The following is a 21,830-nucleotide window of genomic DNA, read 5'->3' on the forward strand; positions in this document are numbered from 1 at the left end:
GGGCGCACGTGTGCTGTGCGGTCTAAGGATACGAAGGGTGTTAAAAGAGGATCCAGGTACCTGCAACGCGACAAGGGACGAGTGATGACGAGCGAAAGAGGCAGACAGGCCCGAAGGGTTACGTGGAAAAGAAAAGGGAGATGAGCAGACCGCGCAAAGTGGATGTTTCAGGTGTACGATCGATGTAGCGCGACACCCTCGCCATCCTTGAACTTTTGCTCGTTTACTACTCTTTCGAATATCACCCTTGCGCGCAGAAAAACCCACTCTTCAACCCACTGCTTTCCCTGCCGTAGTGTTTCGCGTCGACTGAAAACTTCAATGTCACAGCTTTTGCAATTCTCTCGTCTGAGCGCATCGACGCACGCAAAAACAGTCCTCCGGTCGTTTCAATTAATGGTTGTATCCATGTAGCTCGCGAAATAATAATACTTAATGGAAACTGTGTAAGGATATATCTGCCTGTCTCTAAATTACAATCTCGTAACACTTTCAAAAGCTCGTCAAATTTCTCTGCTGGTATGAATTATACAGATGAAAGCTACAGATACGTTGAAGTCGCATACAATACACATTCACGCGATTTCATTCATGCGATGTCATATGTGCAATGGGATTTGTTCTAAAGTGCGATACTTCAATTTGCTTGAACCTGTCTAGACGGTTTATATGTGTTTACGTCAGCTTTTTAGCGCTAACTAATCTCAAAATTGCCATCCTCGACGATTATTAATTTATCACGATGATATTTTAAACAATGCAAATATATCCCTTTATATAACTATATAAATCATGAGAATGAGACGTGTTATAGGTAACCATACGTTTTATTTATTTTTTTGTTATAAAGGATATCTTCTTACTTTAGATATTTATTTTTTTCAAAACTTAATTCTGTGTACTTTATTTTAACAATATTGTGGAAAATTCTCTTCTAATTAGCGCTCCAATATCTAATGTCAGAATAATGAGCGAACTTTTATGGAAACAACCGACAAATTAGTTTCGTGCAATATAATTTTTGTCTTTTTGTTAATTATATTTTTTTAAGCTTTTAATGTAATTTATTTAAAAAGAAGAAACAAATTTAACCGTCACTTAAATGTGTCACTTTTTTGATTTAAGAACATCTTAAAATCAACATATTTTTCCTATATTTTGAATTTATTTTTCTTTTGTGAAATTAATAAAAATACGCCGTTCCATTTTTTAGTATTAATGATTTCTAAATCTCATAAAATAATAAGCATGAATAAAAACCTGTCATAATATTTGCCTCTTCGAAACAACTTTTCTTTTCGGTATTTTTTGATATTATTAAAAACAACAGAGATATTCTAAATGAAAGATGTACAAAAAACACTTTGTATAATATGAATTAAACTCGAATATATGCAATTTAAAGTATTAAATATATGTACGATTAAAATATTTGTATCCGGTGTCGTACTATCATTTCTAACATGTTAGCACCGTCGATTACTAACGTTGAAATAACATAAAATAAATAACGTCAAAGGTAGCAAGTTATACATTTCTGCCATCGTACCACATTTCAGACCGAGATCGACGTTTTCTTTCGCCCTTCTCCGTGAAACACCCGTGGATTCGAACCGCTTCGAGTCGTTAGTGTCCGCGCCTTTCGTTAAATGCGCGCGGATTCTGGCGCCCTGCAGTGCCATTGCCGCAGCAGCCACGGCAACAGCATGCAGCCAGCGGCGGCACGTAATTAGGACGGAACACGTCGCCCCGCTTCTCCACGACGATGCTTTTTTCGTGCTTTATTTCAGGTCCTTCTCGTTTCGTTCGTACGTACCCACACAAGTACGTGTCCGTGCCTTCTTTTCGATCTATCTCTCTTTCTTCCTCTCGCACGCGATCTCCGAGTTAACATGGTATACGTAAAATCAGTATATATACACACGTACAACGTAGGATCTACGGTGTTTGTTAGTGCAAAGTCGAAGGACCACGAAGCAGGAATGAGGAGTAAGAGAAAGAACAAGAGAAGAAAGGAGGGGAAGAGCGAGGCGAGTGAATCTTCTCTCCACTTTCCGGTGGCGAGTAACAGCCGCAGCAGGCTTTGAAGCCTCACAATGGGTCAGCTTCTTACCACGACAAGACGCCGCGCGCGCTTTGGAGTTCGCTTAATTAAACAAGATATCAGTGCACGCGCACCCCAGGGTCCCTGACCGGGTCCTTTTCAGTCCTTTCCCACACCGTCCTCCATCGGTTGCTCCGTCGCGCTATTTTCGCCGGACTCTTCAACGATCCCGGACACTTAGATACGGACTTTTCATGTACATGCTTCCCTAACGTCTTTTTCTTGCTTTTTGTTTCCCTTTTCTTTCTATTTCTCTCTTCCAATTTGTTCAACTCTTTGTCCCTTTCTATCTTGTTATTTTGTTTTTTCCTATTATACGTATCGTGGCGCGGAAATCTTTGTTTTTTTTTTATTTTTTTTAGTGTCGACGTTCTTTAATAACGCCAGCTTAGAATTGACGTTATCTTAACTTAGCGATCCTTTTAGTTTTAAGTTTCTTCCTCTCACAAGGAAAGAGAATTCTATACTTGACCGTCCGTGTTAGAGAATGCCCTGGAGGTATCTCGATATCGCCCGATACATTCGGGCGATAAGTATTGCGTGCTTTGTGATTATGATATCTCCGGAGTTAACTTTGTTCAGAAGTTACTTCAGTGTTACGTCGTACATGCACTTTCGTAGCGCGGGATGTATATAAAAGTTTCCTCGTTAAAAATGGGTGGATTGTGCGATCAAGCATAATATCTTGTTGATATCTGAGCATATATATATGGAGTGTTTGAAACAAAAAATAACGATAAAGTTTTGATGCACGGTTGATAACAGAACGACTCATCTTTTGATTTTTAAATAAAATTTACTGTACGAAAAATCTGACACGTTAATTGCTAGAATATTGAGACTTGGACAATATAATTCTTTTCTTTTATTCCTTTTACTTCTTTTCTAAAAAAAATATCGAATTTGAATTCTCTAAAAAAAAAGTTTATCAGTTCTGTCGCTTCTGTAATAAATAGTGTAAAAATATATAAAGAGTCAGAATCATCATGTACCTACTTTGGTACATTGATTTTATCAATGTACCATTTCATTCTGAGGAATGATGAAAAATTAAACGGATATGGAATATCTCGTGTGAAGAAATAATGTATTTATTTAAAAAATAAAATTTTAATATTTTACTACTTGGATTTTTTTTAGAATTGTTTAATTTTCCGTTAGAAATTATTTAAAAAAATTGTGTATCTATATATGATACATTTTATTAAAAAACACTTTTTTTATTCACATTTAACATAATTTAGTATGAATTTTAATAAATTAGTGTAAACTTTTTTGTATTATATAAAGAGTTATATCTTCACAAAATCATATGTACTGTAGAACGATATTAACGATATTATGCAACACGTCTTTATTATCTTTTCGATAAGTTCAAAGTTCGAACTTGTTTAATTAACACTCGTCTTTCTTGAACTACAGTATAGCACAATACCGACAGTTAAATAACGACAAGCGCGCACTATGCTGCAAATATTGCCGCCATGCATTGGTTTTATCGTTGCACAGGGCTTTATCTCGCAGGTTGCATTATATCGCGCAAACTTTCTCAAACTTGTACCATCTTGCAGCACTAATTGAAGGCAAGAAACATCGACGTTTGGCTTCCGAGATGGCGGAGAAGATTCTCGAGACAAAGTTTTGTCTCCGCATTATGTGTCATCTCGAACTTGAATCTTTAGCGCTTTCTGATTTATGTGCGATATTCGTCGCGCTCTCTATTACTAGATTAACTGGTTTTCTCTTCTATCCATATATCGTAATAATGAATTAATTTTATGCGCACGAAGAATCTCAAATGCTGTTCTTGTGCGCATTGATGCCTAAGAAGCTGTCGTACACGAATCAACGTAAGGACATGTGATATGTCACTTTTACACTTTTTCATTTAGGCCAAATTAGTGTACGGCGACTTTGTGTGTATCAGTGTCCACTAGTGCAATCCAATCGAATTCGCTGTAAGTCAAATATTAAAACACGTATTATGAAAGATTGTAATTAATATTCTAATATTAAAAAGTTAATGTATTTATAATATATTTCATATAAATCAAAGTATGGTAACTTAATAAATCGTATAAAATCAGTATGAAAATCGTGACTGTATATCTATCAAATATTTATAAATATCCAATTTATCAAAGAAAAATGTGGCCAAGAGAGAGAATAGTTATATTATATTTTCATTGAAAGCATTTTTATAATGAATTTTTCTTGGAATATATTATGCATACTGGAAGTGTGAAATTCGATCTAATGCGCCGTTTACTTTAAGCTACACTTTAATGCGAAGCACCTGCCGCTCTTTTGTACGCAGTAGAAATTTTAATTTTTCGGAAGTTACAGAGCGGAAGAGCTATAAACGGTACGGTTGAAAAGAGTTTCGGCCCCGCGACCACTTCTCTTTTTATGCGATATCATTTCAAAACGGATATTTACGTCGCAAGAGATGATTACCGGTGATAGCTTTTCAGACTTGTCAAGTCGTAAAAAGCAGCCCGCGAATTCATCGTCGGCCGCGTATCCCGCGCATCAATTGTACGCCGTCATTCGACTGCATAGACACGACTTTTATGGACTTTCGCATGGGGCATTATTCCGAAACAACGACCCAATTCAGACAGGACGTAAACGTTCCTTTTTATTGCCACTAACGAAATTTCATATTACGCTTCCTGCCCGCACGATCTGCCCGGCGACGCGGCACGAACATTTTCGCCACACGCGAGGATTAAACCTAATCGCATATACGATCCGCATAAGTAGTGGCACGATGTCCGGTCGACTTTAGAAATTGCGGCGAAATCATGTGAGAGCCGCGTATCGGTCGGCCCCTCTGCATCTGCGATGATAGGCCACCGCCGCGCCGCTCTTTTTCGAGTCATCCGAATTATTGCCGGTGGAGGATCGGAGATCGCCACGTGGGAATTATTTCAACGGCGCCGAATGCGATGATAATTTATTATCGAATTGCGTGCAGTCGGTACGCCTCCGTGTCGATCGCGTGCACGCATAGACCGGATACGATGATATCGATTTGCCGGACGACCGCGACCAGCCGCGCCGTCGTCCGTCGGTTACGTGCGTACGCAAACGAGGGTGGCGTTGCAAAAAGATATTTCGAGAAAGCCGCTTATCGAAGGTCCTTGCTCGGATTAAAGCTGTTTGCCCGCAATTCATAAACATAGCTGAGCTCGAAGAACGACTTAGCGCGCGCAACCATCATCGGTTATCTCTTAAACTCGCATTGGATTTGCATTTTTTTCCGAAATAAGCTTGAAAACTCTCGTTTATGCGGTAAAAAATATTACACCGATACCGCGCTCCCTGGATATTACTGATATACATTTGTTTTAAATCTGGCACGGACTGCAATTTATTTAATCTTTGCTTCTTTTTCTTTTCGTGTAATTGCCACAGCGAAAAAAATGCGTTTTTATTATATGACTAAAATCGCTTCCCATATCGATTAGAGACTGTTGATGCGACTAATCATTACAAATTCATGCAGAATTATGGTACGATTCATTTATTTTTATGTGACCAATTATTTTTACTTGTAGTAATCAAACTTATTTTCGAACAGAGGGTTTGTATCCGTAAAATAGAAAAAAGTCAGGCGTTTATCTATTGCTTTTTCTAAAAAAACCCAAATCACATCAAATAAGAATTGTTTTGTAATTTTGTTGCACGAAAAGTATGACTCCCGAAGTTATTTTCATATTTGTTGATGCAAAAAATTCGGCAAAAAATATAAAAGATAATATACACTTATTCTGAATATCGTGTTTAACGGAATAAAAGTTTGTGAAACAAAAGCGTGGGTTAAACGGTCGAAATTTAATTAAACTAATGCGTATCATTATCCACGCGAGTGAACCCGCGACGTCGGAGAGATTTTATGGCGCGGCATAAGTACCCTGATGCCGATGAAATGGAAAAAGTCAGGACAACGGACGTTGGCACGCTACAGAAGAAAGAATGGCCACATTTCGCACGCAGTGAAATCGGAATAAACCACGGGCGGCTCTCTTTCTCATTATCATTAAATTAGATCGCGGCCGGCGAAGAGGGATGGGCGGGCAAAGACCGACGGAGCGAACACAACCGTGGAAATTGCGTTTTCTTTTACGTGGCGAGAAAATTTCTGCGTTTCATGCGTCGGCGGCAGAAAAAAATCACCCTCATAATTAGCCGGGCGAGTTTCTCGAAGCTTTTGCACTTGCAGAAAAGTCCCCCCGTGCGCGAGCAAATGACGAACAATAATGGATGGTGTACCTCGACTATTCCTCGAAGCTACTTGCTGGAGAGAGCGCATGGGTGGAAAATTTGCATGAAATATGATCGGCATGCGGCACATATCTATGACGTACATCTTCTGCGCCGCGTAAAACATTTTGACGAGGGCCATGGCTCTTTTCACGACCTCACCGTTTCATTTGCATCGAACGATGCCCTCCTTCCTCCCTCTATTCTTTCCTGTACGTCCTTTACCCTTGTCTTAAGGAAGAAACATTTCCTTTTATGCCATCAACATGTCGCGAAAGGTGTAAAGTAAGATAATTTGGACGACTGCGGAAGTCGATATACAACATGAACAGAGTATCGCCAATATCCGTACAAGTTTGAAATATGCGGTTACTATTTATAAAATAAAGATGATTTGTTTATAAAATGAGCTAACAAAACTAACAATTTAGTTCAATAAATTTATATCTTCTACAATTTTATTGTCATGTCAGATTACTGTTTATAGATTGTTCTCGGCAATAATTCTTTGTAATACATTTCCGTACAATAGACTTTTATAATTGTAAATTTTCGTACAGTATGATTTAGAAAACAATTTAATATTATAGTCTAAAATTTATAATGCTCTTATATATTTAGAACACTTGATGAATGATATTGTAATACCGCTTTCTGTTTACTTTCGCTTCTATCACATTTCGCAGAAGGATACGAGATAGAAACATAACTTTCCGCAATATAGATTTAACTAAACCTTTAACTACCTACAAAGTATTTAAAGGCTTATAAAAGGATAATAATACAACCAAATCACGTGAGGATTATCAGCTTATGTTTATTCAAGTTTCATATGAAATAATTAGTTTATGCACGATGAATGATCTTCTTATCTGCTAAAGAACGCAGCGTGTTCTGTATAACAAGCGACAAGAAGTTTGTCTCGCAGAATGCATTCCACTCGTATCCAGAGGCAGTGCAGTTTATAGGAGCGAGTAAGAACACGGATTCACATTCATAAGTACTGCTATTAAAATTCAAATGTCCTACGCAGACGGGCTCGGATGACCTTCGAAGATCTCGCTATAGCAGCAGTGCTCAAAATGCGGCTGATGAGAAATACGTTCTCGGAGATATTTCTAATTGTTTTTGATCATAGATTTGATTGCAGACCATTTGAACAATTATTATTCAACATTATTATACGAGCCGCGATATTAGTGCAAACAAAAAGTTGCGCGTCTGAGTGTGTACTCAATTATTCGGTATCTGGGATTAAAGCAGAGATCGGGCAACCACTGGCCCAAGAGACATACGATGATTAGCGTACGCGTATCTTGCACTTGCACTGCTGGCGTCCGTTTACTTTCGTTCATATATACTTGTCTTCAACTTCCACCGCAGGTGCCGTCATTTCGACACACCCCATAGCGCCCGAGACATAACCGGGACTCGTTTTCCCCATCGTTAGATACCAGCGACGTAACGTCCCATCTCGTTAGCTAAATTTTAGACGAGGCGCAGTCGGCTTGATACGCAAGTCGTCTCCTCCCGCTTCACCAGCGTTATCTTCTTCACGGTTAATGACAGTCAGCCGGCGACATTCCACGAGCAAGTGCACTGCTTTCGGAAAATCCACGTCGCGAGCCCGTCCTCTCTCTCTTTCTCTCTCTCTCTTTCTTCTCATTTTACACCTTATTTCCGTCTATGCCTCATTCTAGTGTTTAAATTGAAGACCACGGTACAATATCTAATAGAAAGTGCAAACTTCCCAAGAAAAGGGAAAACTTGAGAAAACTTCTCGAGAAATTTGGTAAGAAAAATATTTAAGTCTCACATTTTCTATTCAATCCTTATAATTCAACAAGTACATTCGTACTTGCACTTTACTTTGTTAAAACGTGAAGTAATGTTTTATAAATTTGCGACAGAGATATTTTTACTATCTATGTACTTTTCATAATTCTGTCCCTTTTACATGCAGTTGTCATGGATACATTTTTTCCCCTTGTACATGCAGCGCCATAATGTGTTTCGTGCTGCGCGTGTATATGCAACTGTTCTATCCAAATAATTTATTTCAACATTTGTGCCATTGACAATTCAACTCCATCATTATTATTTATAAAACAGCCTACGTTCACGAATGTAGTACTTTACATCGTTATTATGTATGTATATGCAGCCAGGTTTGCCGGCGCGCCTTCTACCATGTTCCCTTACAGCTGCCGCGAATACTTTGTCAGGGCAAATGATCGCGCATTCTCTCGCAAATTTCAGCATTAAGATTCAAATGACCAAATAATCGGGCGAATCTCGCAGGACCCGTTTCTGCGCTTAAGTATGCACATGTGTAGAGGCGCGCGACGGCTTCGACGAATCGCTTCTCTGTACCGTGTCTGCCATAGATATGGCTTTATTACATGGCTTGCAATCCAAAACCGTGCCAGCCATGCTCGTTGCATCTGCTGCAAGATGCCTTTACGATGCTACCCCTATTTATGTTCTTCAAGTGATTTCGTTAAATTCTGTTTTAAATTAGGGATCGTATGAAGCTGCTTTACGAATCAAAGGAGCTCTTAGTAGGAGAAATTACTAAATGTCGTTTGAAATTAAGTATATAACTGTGTATTTGTTGAATTGCATTGATTTTATATGAATTTTCAAACAAATAATTTTTTAATATTACTTTTTAATAAAACTTGAGATACATTTTTTTAGTTTTATAGAATATACAATAATTTCTATAAATAATTTTTTAAATCTGTTGAGGATATACATTTTTATATCTACTTCTCGATTGATTTTGTATTTTTATTGTAAATTATATTTTAACCGTTAGATATTTCTTTAATTTTCTATCTACTTTTTCTTTATGTGCTCGTTTCGTTCTTCGTAAAATTCAGTGAGAAACCTTACATTGGAAATTCAATTTTTGTTTGGCTAATTAATTACTATTTATGATAATTACATTTAATTCGGCGATTCAAGATTAACTAACAGTTTTTTTCGGACAATTTTTATTAAAGACAATTTTAATAGAACGCTAGTGATTCATAAAAATTTGCGCGTTTAAAAAATTACGTGTATACAGGTCTCGAAACTAGGAACTTCCATTTCCGAGCAAAATGGATGGCGCATGTCCAAGTATATGATGTTAATCTTTTCAGTTCCGAGACACAGATATGTCTCACGTGTTACAAGGCCTAGTTTGGGAAAGTTTCCCCGCATGAAACTAATATTGTAAAGTGCTCGTAAAAGATATCGCCCTTCCAAATGATAACCGAGTCTGTGTCATCGCGTTAAGTTTGCGTTGGAGAATAATAGTGCAGGTGTCGAGAATATTTCGAATGAAGAATGCCCACGATGAAACATCGTTTCAATTTCATCGTTCGCCCGGTGTCAGTCTCGCGAAGAAAAAGAGAGATCTTCCCTCATCGATCCACATTGTTAACGTTATCAAAAATCTTTCCACCTGCATCATCATAACCATTCATATTGCGAGTTTGCCGAGTTTCACACTGCACAACCGAAGTTTCTACGCTGACTAGCTCATAAATAGCAACTTCCGCGGCACTCTCGAGCCATGTAGTTACTTGCAAGCTCCGCTTACCTCCTTTCCTATGTGCACAATGATATTATTGCAGCCGACGCTACTTTTCGAGATAACCGCAGCTTTCCATCCTTCTAACATAGTTTTCGCTAAGTATCATGATTACGCTTCTGAGCGAAACTACTCGCTCAAAGTAATTCTATATCGTGTAATATAAGGTAACATGCTGCTTTCGTCTACATACAAAGGATCGATTTTATCAGTGAATTTTTATAAAATAAATGTTTTATACATATTTTTACACATATATATTTCATATATATTTATTTAATATTTGTACACACACACATATGTATGCACGTACCATATATGCTCGCTGCTGTCAGCGCGATATATTCGGCACGGAATGTGCCTCGGGATTGAATTTTATCGAATAGTTCCAAATTTATATAATGCACCGTAGATTTTGCGATGCACCAGATAATCTCGTGCTGCTGCTCCGTTTGTAAACCTTGCCCAAGATTCACTGCCGTGCAGTTCCCGCAAGCTCCATTTATCTTCTGGCACGTGATATGTGCGATATTGTACGCAGTTTCCAATACTTGTCGGAGCAGCCAATCCCGTTCTGGGATATCTCATCCGAAACAAATAACCGACAACATACATATGTATAGTTGACGAACGTTTGTAAGTTGATTAACACGAATCGACTCTATAATGATGACAGCATATTATAATCTTGATAAAAAAGGGTACGCTTAAAAACAAAATTTATTTTAAGTGATAATTTATTGTCATGATTACTTGATTAATTATACGTATGTTTGAAATTGAAGCGTATGAGTACGAGCGGTAAAAGAAGAACCATAACTTGCTTGGAAAATAGTGTTAAGATGCTCTTTTCATATATTGGGCCACGTGAGACTACTTCCTTGCTGAGAAGCATGGAAAAGATAAACACGTACTTCTCTTACTTTTTCTCAGTTACCCTCGCACACCGACAACCTTTCCAGTTGCCAATTTTCGCAGCGGACAGAAGGCAATCTCATTTCGTTTAACTGGCACCATCATTTCCGTGACTTGAATGTACCATTTGATTGTCAACGGATTCGACTATATGAGGTCAGAGAGGAGTTCCACGTTGCCATCCGGTATTTATTCGAAAATTCGCGACTCCGCAGTTGATATGACAAGATTAATGGTCAAGACATTCGATCAGTATCAAATCGACGTGTGTGCGGTCACTCGCGAGAAAAACGCCTGCGGCTGCGGCACGTTTTACGTTTCAATTACCCCGATAATAGCCGCCGTCTATGCGGTGATGCACGCCGCGGTTTCGACGTGTCCGAAGTCACTTTGTCTCGTCGATAAACAGCGAACCATCGGTGGCTACCGCAACGAACCCGCAACGGAGGTTCCTCGGCTCCTCGCTTGCGTATGTATGTATGTGCACATTGATACCGCGCTAGGTAGATCGTTACGTCTCCCTCTTTCTGTCTTCGCGGCCACCGCGGTGACTTTACCTCAGTGTTCGCTTTTACCTAAGTGTCGTGATTACGCCCGTGACCGGAATTGAGAACTGAGTCCATCGTCACGTCGTATTGCAGTACGGAGCACAGTGAGTTGGGGTTATCGCTACTTGGGCGGAATTCTAAACAGAATCGAATCTCTTTTGCGAAGCATGTCTGTTTATCGAGGCGGCCATTAGGACCAATGCAGTCTGAAAATTATCATAGATATCGAGATGTGGAGAATAAAAAGCGTTAAAATTGTCGAAGAGTCGCTATTGATGAGGTTTTTCACATCACATGAATAAATTATAAACCTTTGCAAATGGGGTCGATATAAATCTATAGCATCGATTGGCGAATGTTTTTTGAAAAAAAGAAGATAACGATTTATAGCAGGGAAGAGATGCCAAATGCGTGCAATTTAAATTATTTATTATATTTTGTATTTATATATTGATATATTGATTTGTATGTATAAACGTTGAAAATTATATCTTGATGTTTTAAATACCTATTACATCAAAGTTTAATCAATAACAAATTATTATAAACCTTTTTGCATCGTGTTACAAAAAGTGATGATTTAGGCAAAACCAGTCGCCTAAATTGTACCAGTGACTTTCCTAAATCATATCATCTTAGAAAGTATGGAATTTTTTAATTAAAACAATTAAAAATATAAGGAATTATTCAACTAATTTTATTCAAGATTGGAAAAATAAAATGTTTTTTTTTTTTACTAAATCAAGTCAAAATTAATGACTTATAAAATTAATTTAGTTGCGTTAAAAGTTATAGGAACAAAAAAATTAACTAGTTAAAAGTTGCGTTAAGAGTAAATTAACTTGAGATAAATTAAAAGTTGATTTTGAAAAGCATTTTCAAATTAAATTAGAAATTCGTTTTTTAAAGTCAGATTACTTAAAACAATTATAATATAGATCATCAAACAAGTTTAATATTTTATTTGCAAATTATGTTTATATAAAATAACAAAAAAATGTTTTTTTATGTATAAATGTATTTTTTCTTTTATAATTTTTTTACATAAATAAATTTTTAACTTAGGAAAAAAATTAATAAATCAAAGTTTATATGTTTAAAAAATAATTAGTTAAAATTAAAAAATTAAATCAAATAAGTTAAAAATTAACTTTGTAACCTTATTATTTAACTTTTAACTTTTTAACTAGTTACTATCCAACCCTGATTTTATTAATTTTTTAAAGAAAAAGAATTAAACATTCAATAATTATTAAATAATATAATGGAAAGATAATGATGTCAAACTGGCTGAATTTATTTTTGCAATCGACATATTTATTTATATTGACCCATATTCCAAACACGTTAAAGATGTACTATAGTACATTTTTTGTCATTCTATCTTTATCGTTCATTACATATAAAACAAGGATAAAATGATAAAAAGCGCGCATCTCTTAAGTGCATCTTTATAAGCGCGTTCGGAATATAGGTTATCAATTATTAGTTTTACTATCATTTATTAGTTTTACATTAGTATCACTTGTTATAATAAAATTTATGGTGGTACGATTTAGGAAATTTAATTTTATAAAAATATCAATTTTATCTTTATAATGATTATACACACACGTACGCATGCATACAGTGAGTGTAAAATAATCTGCAATAAGCTATTCATGAATATGTATAAAAATTTAATATAAAATTGTATTGATTCGGTATAAAATTGATTACATTATTATCAGCTACATAAATTGATCAGGTATCAATATAAGTTCACTTGATTGCTTAAAACATATAAATAAAGCTAGTATACATAAAACAGAAAATATAACCCGTTAAATTTATCTGTAATACTCATATCTTATTTACTTAATATTTTTATCACTAAGTGTTGCTTACATTAGATACAAATATAAAATATTGAAGAGGTATGATTTAGGAGACCAGTATACATTCAACAACTCTCCTACTACAAATAAATAAATTTAAAAATTGTTTGTTACAAAAGTGTCAATTTTTCTGAAATTGTACACGTGTGTTAAATAAAGCCTCAGATTTTACAGAAAAAAATAAATAAAGGATCGTCGTCAATTTTCATAATGTTCGATTTCGCGCCGAATAAATTTTATACAATAAATCTCTTATCAGAATTGGATTGATATTAATATGTAATACCGGAGAGAGCAATGGATTAATATTAATTCATTAGATTATCTCTAAAAGCTGGACGATACTGCATATTAATACACTTTCATAATCAAGTTACTTCAATGATCTATAGTTATTTTAATCGGGCGCACATGCATGTTCATTACACGTAACTTCGAAAACGATATTCTACACGCAGCTCCGTAGTTCAATCCGGTAGTAACCTTATTCGCGGATTCCTGTCCTCCGGCGATCCGAGAGGATCCCGCAAGCAGACGGATGAGCAAATTGCATATTACCCTATCCACGAAATCGCAAACAAGTATAATCGCGTTTCGCATGTTATAACTTATAATTACTGTATTAATAGATCTCTGGCGTGCATGTTGACTACGAACTTTCAGGGAGAAACTCAATTTTTTTTTTTTTTTCGACAAAGTTCTTTTCTAACGAAGTTACAGAAGTCCTCGCAAAAGTTTTATTAAACTGCATTATACACAAAAGTTAAGTAATGGCGCATTTTTCGAGGGGGTAAATTCAATTCGCACACCTGTCTCACAGTACGTATACTTTCTTGTAATTTGAGAAGAATCGATAATTTACGTCCACGTAAACCGCTATATGTACCCGGCGCGGCTGTCCGTTTCTCTAACACCTGAATCGCGATTATCGTGTTTCACGCGGAACGCGGCGTTATTACCGGGAAACAAATCGCAGCAGTTTAACGTCGCCAGTGCCGTTACTCGACCGACCGTGTTCGTAAATCGGTTCGGATCCCGATAAGGGTCGCACGGGGAGGCAATCCGGACGAGTCCAGCCAGCTCCGGCGGGAACGACCACTGTCGTTGCGCCAAGAGAACGAAGGTCTCGAAGGTGCATTCCGTGCAACAGCCGGCGGCCTGTTACGGCGATCCCGTGCCGCGGGGCGTTCCCCGGTAGGAGTCTACGGAGTTGGCTAGATGACCAGATTACAGGTTTCTCTCGGTGCAGGAAGTCGTGAGATGCTTAATTGCGTTTGTCACGATGTTACGTGGCGGCGTATCTGTCTCGGTTCGGTGAGGTGCGGCGGCGTGGCTCTCCTTCCTCTCTTTTTCTCTCTCTCTTTCTCTTTCTCTCTCTCGGGGGCCGCGCTGGGGCAATAACAATGCTGGGATAAATTAACCGGTAGGCGGCACGGCGGCGCGGCTGACTGAGAGCGGCTATAAACCGATCCTGTAAGGAGAGTCCGCCCCAGGTGGCCAGTTAACTGCTTAGCCTTAAAAATATACACGCTCTCCTGACCCTTCTCCACCCCCGCGCGTCACCTTTCCCTCGCTTTATTTCTCTCCTGCCTCCTAACTGCCCGTCGCTCCATTCGCGTTCGATCCGCGCGCGCGGTCCATCCCCTCGGACACCATCCTCCGCTCGAGCGAGCCAGCGAATCTCCCCCCGCACGCACGCCCATACGTTCCACCATTTATCCTGGACCGCGCGGACTGCGACGGGTTTATTGTGATTTACGTAACAGCGAAGGAGAACGATCGCTTAATCTTTCGCGCCCTACGCCAGTCGTCCCGGAAGGGATCGGAAGGACCGGTAGAGTCGCGCAAGTCGGACGCTAACTGATGGAAATCAGTTGCGTACCAAGACGCACGTTCGCGTACTCGCTATCGCAACATTTATTTTCAAGCGAGATGTATTACCATGTCGATCTTACTACGGTAGATGAATGGGCAAAATTGTTTCTCGGAGCGACTGCTATTTGTATCTGTAGTCCGCTGCGCGTTCCTTACCTCGCGACGACTCAAGGATGTAGGTGCAATAGGATTTCCTCGTTATTATAAAGTATTCATTGCGCGTGATTAGCGTGGGAATTTGTTAGGCTAATTAATGTCCATTCTATCAAAAACTCGCGCAAATCTTTGCGATGTTAAACCCTTTGACTATATAGTCTTTAACTATATAGTTGTATAGTCAAAGGTTAAATCTCATTTTAAAATAAATGTCCCAGTCCACATATCCCTATACTCGGACGCTTGCAAATTTATTAATCAGAAATGTGTTTTTTATAAAAATAAAATTTAAATTTAACTATAATTTTCAAATACTTTAAGATATTTATAAAATCATTTTTTAAATGTTATAAAAATTAACGTTGCAAAAAATAATTTGCTACACAATAAAGATCTTATTTTTTGATGATGTTCTTAAAATTTTTTAAGAAACTCACGTATCTGTATCAAGATAATATTTTTTGTACATTTATAAATAGTACAATTAATAATAAATATTTAGGACAAGCATTTAGAACATTAAAGAAAGACGAGCGTGTTAGATTTTCTGGCTATTAGTTCATTCAGATGCTTTTTATTATTTTTAAATAATTTAAAAATGTTTCGTGTATTTTTGTATCATAATAATAATGTTTATATTTCATCACAAATATTTTAATTAAAATCATATAATTAGATCAATTTATGCTGTAAAACCTTACAAAAATTCAACAATCTTGGCTGTATCGTTATTAGAACATTTAACTTAAACCATTCTAAAATATTTATCTTTTAGATTACGTGAATAAAGGTATTTATTTTATTATAGTCGAATGATCAGAAAGCAAGTAATAACATAGAAATAATACTAAAGAGATATTGTAAGTAGTAGGGCAAATAATTTTTTAATAGATTATTCGAAGCGCAATGACATCAGATTACAGTACAATTCTGAGGTAACTATGATACAAAGAGACATCGCAATGTGTATTCTTCTTTCATAGCGTACCATAAGGGACAATAATCCGCGATAACGTTGTCGTCGTATCAGAAGATTACATAGACTACCGTGAGAGATTCGCGAATAAAGGATGCGTTTAAAACGCATCTCCAGGGTTTTGGGATTTCTTTGGTTATTCCGCTTCGCCGTTCGCTGCAGAAGAAAAAGTCAACATCGCGCCGGTAAACAGGGGAGCAACGTAAATTCTCAGCCTTGTCTCTAGGTATTATTCAGGCTTAGTGGATGCTACGGTCGCGACTGTAGGAGGAAGCTCAGTCTGCGAGAGCAAACAAACGGTTCTAATCCGTTTAACATAAATACCACGTGGTTTAATTAAATCGCGTACCGCAAGGTAATCGTCCTGGCGTTGTGTCTGCAGAACATGGCTTTTTCTTCCTTAGGCATCGAGATTACTGCGCGATGGGTCGATATTTGTTCGCAACGGGACGTCTCATTCGATGAGGGATATAAACTTGTAAGGAGAAAGAAAGTTTAGAGGGAAGAAAATGGATAATTTCTTGTTGACTTCTTACATTGAAAAAAAATGTCACAACAGAATATATACAATTAAAGTTATTTGAAATACCTATTTAAAATAGTTGTATAATCGAGTAACCGCTCTTTAAATAATGGTTATGAAATAGATAGAAAATCTAGTAGAATTATTGTATTAACTCAATTTTGCTGCGAATAAAGCTAGGTCTATATCTTTCTCTCGGCGCTTCATTATATGTATTATTCACGATATTCTAATCACGACTTTATTAACTACCTATCAAAATCGATAACTCGTTAATTTCTAACGAGATACGTGAAGCGCGCGTACTAGTTTATACGCGTTCGTCTCTATTAGCATATTAATACCTTTTTACGCGACTTATTCACAAATTTGAAATTTTAAGGCTTTGTCAAATTGATGAATTTTATGAGAATATAGTTCTATGTATAAATTATTTAAGAAGAATTAAGGAACATGTATGAAAAGAGAAGTAAAAGAACTTGAGCTTTGTTAAAAGCAATGTTATCCATACACGATAAAAAAATAAAATGTCCGAGAAAGTTCACTCTAAATTTTAAGTCAAAACAACTCAAAAGTTAAGTTAAAATAACTCTTATTTTAAGTTATTTTAACTTAAAATTTAGAGTGGACTTTCTGGGACATACAAAAATGTTAAAATTACATTTTATTTTTTACTGTGTAAGTAAATTAAAAATTCTGATATAAAAGACGATAGAAATTATTATTATTATTTTTATTTTATTTTATTTTATTTTTTTTAAGAAAAGATTTCAGTATCAAAATTTTATATGATAATACGTGCAACTATACGTTCAGCAGTCAAATATTTAATTCTTTACATTATGTCGTGCCGCTTCGAAATTTCAACTTTGAGAGAAAACAGCACATTTCTTTACGAGAAATTCACTATTCGTATACAACACAGCGATACAATCGATATTACAAATAAATCTTCTCAGTTATCTCTGTACTACTTCTTAAAGGCATTGTGTGAAATAATTTCTGTAGGCCGCGCATTTACAGAGTGTCAACGCGATAATTTTCGTAGCAAACCATTTCTCTCTACAGTGATGGCTCGTTGTAAGACGACGCTACAGCAATAACGACGACGACGACGACGACGACAACGACGACGGTGAAGACGCGCTTAAAATAGTAAGGAAAGGGAGATGAATTTCTCTACTCAGGCTAATCTCGTAGAAGAGGTGGTCCTTTGTAAATACTTCGAAGGCTTTGTCTTCAAGTTACCGCGGGAATGAAACTCTCGGGCTTCTACTTAATCATTCGACTAACGCTGCGCTCGTAACGCCGCCCGTTTCGCCCGCACGATTAGAATCTCGCGTTACGTTTTTCCAAAATACACGACTACGTCGTGTATTTCCTCTCTTCTCCCTCTCACTCTTTCTTTCACTCTCTTCCCGCGGGACTGAAGAACGAGAAATTGACGATCTCCATGGCGACCCTCGCCGCGTCCTGAATATCTTATGCACGAGCCCCATTAGTGGCAGGAACGTCGCGAGAATAAATGGCAGCCGCTTTTAAGGAGCTCGACATTCTATAGAATAGGAGATGCTCTATGAAAGGGAATGCTACGCTTCCGTACAAAAATATATCTGCGCGGATTTGCACGACGATCTCAATAAACTATTGCGAGAATTTCTACAAACGACCATTTGTAATCAATGTCCCGACTACGAGTACAGCGATTCTTATTATTTTACCAGGTTCGCATAAATTGAATTCCCCGCATGAAAGTAATTTGCGTAATATTACATTGTAAGAGAAAAGCTAGGTAGACGGAAAAAGGGATAAATATTAAAAATATCCAATCAGAGAAATGAAAAGAAAAACGTTAGAATAGGCATGGTTTTAACTTTTTTCATATCAATATAAAAATTTTTAATATAAATATAACGCTTTTATGTCATTTCTTATTTATATTATATACATTTACATACATTTTGTCTTTTTTAAAATTTATTAAATTAAAGAACATAACTACTGCATTTTATATTTCTGTCTTTTCTCGCTTATAAGAGAGAAACAGAAAAAAATTGCTTCATCTAATGAAAATGTGCTCTTTGACATTATTTAATTAATTAATAATAATTAGTTATAATTATGTTTGCCTTAATCTCAACGGTGGTTTATTCTTTTTACAGGTAGACACACCTGACAGTGTTCTTCAAAGTGGTTTGGGTCTTGGACCTGACATGGGACACACGATTCTTCGATCGATGGTGGATCCTCGAGATTACGATCGACTGAGATACCTACAAATGAACGGCGGCCAACCAAATAGCTTCGAAGAAACCATTCACAGGGTAAGTCGTATTTCACTTATATTTTGTAAAGTCATGCTTAAAATCATTGAAATCGCTACGTAGTTCAAGTTTAAATGTTAATATGCTATATGCATTTTTTTGCTCGTTATTTCTTTTTTTTTTATACTAGGCAATTCTTAAAATAATTTTTATTTTAGGAGTAAAGATGGATAATATTTTTTATAATTAATAAGATATCATTAGTAACGTTAAAATACTTGAAAACTACGCTCTCTTTTATACAATCGTGATTTTTGAATTCACTTGGAATGCTCTAAGTCACTCTCACGAGAAAGTCGCTTTACCGCCGATAAAACCTTTTTAAACGAAACTTAAGAAGACTTCCATCCACTTGCATTTTTCAGCTGAAAGTTCAAGAGGCGCTGCGAAAGAAAGAGCGATTTCACAAAGAGCACGAGGAGGTAAGTGTGTGCATTTTGAGTCTATCACTATTTCCCGATTCCATAATGAAATTTTTGTCTCCGGTTTGTCGCTAATGAACTTGCTTGTAAAAAAAAATTGCGGGAAGGGTGGAGGAGAAGAAAAGACTAATGCCAACAATCGTCGATAATCCGGCGGCGTTTCTCATCGCCACCCGTAACCACGCTCGCGATTAAATTCGTTCAATCTCTTCATGAGCAAATGGAGTTTTGTCCCCCGTTTCCGTTCCCTTTGAATTGCCAAATAATGCTTCCGTTAAGGATATATCTCACCGCACTTCGCACGAGCACTCACGTCCTGCGTTTCGCGCGCGAGCGACAATTTCCGTTATCGCGCGTAACCGATCGCGATAAGAGCGGCGCGATGCCTTATCGCGATTAAACCCAACCCGCGCTCCACGACCCGTTTATTTTCTTCCCGCTACTCCCCTCCTGTACGTTTGTCTGGATCATCCTGGCAACCCTCTTGTCGTTGCTCGACTGATATTGGCCCTGGGAGCCGGTGGCCTTATCCGATACAATCCTACCTCCCGCATCGGAATTCTCGCAGGACGAAATTTGCATATATGCGCTATCACCAAGGCCTCCCTTCACCTCGAATTCCCCTCCGTTTCACCTTCGCGCGAACTCGTTCCCCGCTCGTCATACTCCTCCCTACTAACCCCCTTCTTTGGACTGTCTTTCGCCAACTCGATACCTCTTATTATGCAAAGTAGCCAGATCAGCGTGATATCATCATAATCGTCAATGCGTACCGCGACGTTGCGTCGTGAATTCCTTATGCGCGATCTTTCGCGATATGCGCACACAGGTTTTTCGTGTTTTTCTTATTTTCCACGATGTGATTTCGCGTCGTATGACCGTCCAACACGAGGATTTCTACTCCTCTTCTTCCTACGATCACAGATTACAAGCCAGGGACACGTCACGTATTTTATCGTGTATATAATGTAGTTTAAGTTGATTTTTTTTTATCGCAGATAATATTTAATCTATATATGCTTATAATTAAATAAAGGAAAGTCTCTAATACCGACATATTACTTTCTTTTTGGATTATATTAAAGAAAAAGTGAAAATATAACTTTAGAGACATAAATACAAATTAGAAAGTTTTGTCTATCAAATGATACAACATTTTTTATAATATCGTTTCAAATTTTGCAATAATCAAGTTTTTCGTAAGTAAACATAAACGTCTGAAAAAATAAACCCCAGAATCGAAATGGATAGAACAATAATGTTACGTTTTTCTTTGACATAAATTATCTGTACAAAATATACTATTTTCAAGTTAATGCCTATGAGGATTCCCAGAAACTGTTCGCCCAAAATCTTTTGTCAATTTATATAAATACCTTGCTGTTCTGTAAAACGCATGTATCGCTACAATATATAAAGATTAGGTTATTGACCTAATAGAAAGATACTGTGTCTTTATTCTCTATATCTTACACAGTTTTTATTATTTTATAATCTGTCTTATTAATGTGCTAGTTGCAATCCGATTTTAGATTTAAAACTGCATTATGAGAAATATATGAATGAGTTTTTATTAGTAAGAAAATACAATTTAGTGTTTAATGTTCAAGAAATAAGAGGATAGGGGACTTATCGGTATTGGTAAATTTTCTGTAGTTCATTTAATTAAGAGATATTTAATTAGTGTATGGCATTAAACAATAAAATTTGTTGAAACAATAAAATTGTTTGAACACTGCACTTGAAAATTTCAATAAGAAAACGTAGAAAGCTGCTGGAATTATTAGGACAGAATAACGTCGCGATAAGATCGATCGGTCAACTCTCAACGAAGGGTTTGAAAATTTTAATAAACAGCCCTTTTCATTATTCCGTTCAGCCAATCTGACAACTTCCAAGATTAACTTTGATAAATAATACCCTTTCTTTGTCGATTTTTAATGATCTTCGTAAAAAATTTATCGCCATTAATTTATCTGCTCTATAGAGGAATATACGGGTATATAAATGAGACCATAGGACAGACTAAATTAACTACTTGAAAGAGATACTCAGGGTAATGTCGCGCGCGTGGCTTTATTAAAAAATTAACTCCGTTAAAAAGTTATCAGCACGTGTCGCATAAAAATTGAAGTCTTCTCTTCTCAGTTTCTCTTCTCATTTACGATGCTATTATTTGTTGGCCGTGTTCTGTACTATAATTTTGCAATTTCTGACATTAAAGAGAATTTAGAATTGAATTTTTCAAAATTATGCAG

At 36.9% G+C, this 21,830-nt stretch overlaps 1 protein-coding gene and 1 long non-coding RNA gene across 6 annotated transcripts in view; one reads left to right on the forward strand and one right to left on the reverse strand.

The window, feature by feature from the left end:
• Positions 1-21,830, forward strand: part of LOC105193913 (SAM and SH3 domain-containing protein 1) — a 324,915-nt gene that overhangs the window by 285,213 nt on the left and 17,872 nt on the right. For all 4 annotated transcript variants that reach the window (XM_026130583.2, XM_026130586.2, XM_026130584.2 and 1 more), the window contains exons 6-7: positions 18,989-19,150; positions 19,516-19,572. In XM_026130583.2, coding sequence (XP_025986368.1) covers positions 18,989-19,150; positions 19,516-19,572 — 219 coding nt within the window. The remainder of the gene's footprint in view (positions 1-18,988; positions 19,151-19,515; positions 19,573-21,830) is intronic.
• Positions 1-21,830, reverse strand: part of LOC120358136 — a 286,272-nt gene that overhangs the window by 230,243 nt on the left and 34,199 nt on the right. The window lies entirely within an intron of this gene.

Source organism: Solenopsis invicta, chromosome 6 (genome assembly GCF_016802725.1).
Source record: "Solenopsis invicta isolate M01_SB chromosome 6, UNIL_Sinv_3.0, whole genome shotgun sequence".
NCBI lineage: Eukaryota > Metazoa > Arthropoda > Insecta > Hymenoptera > Formicidae > Solenopsis > Solenopsis invicta.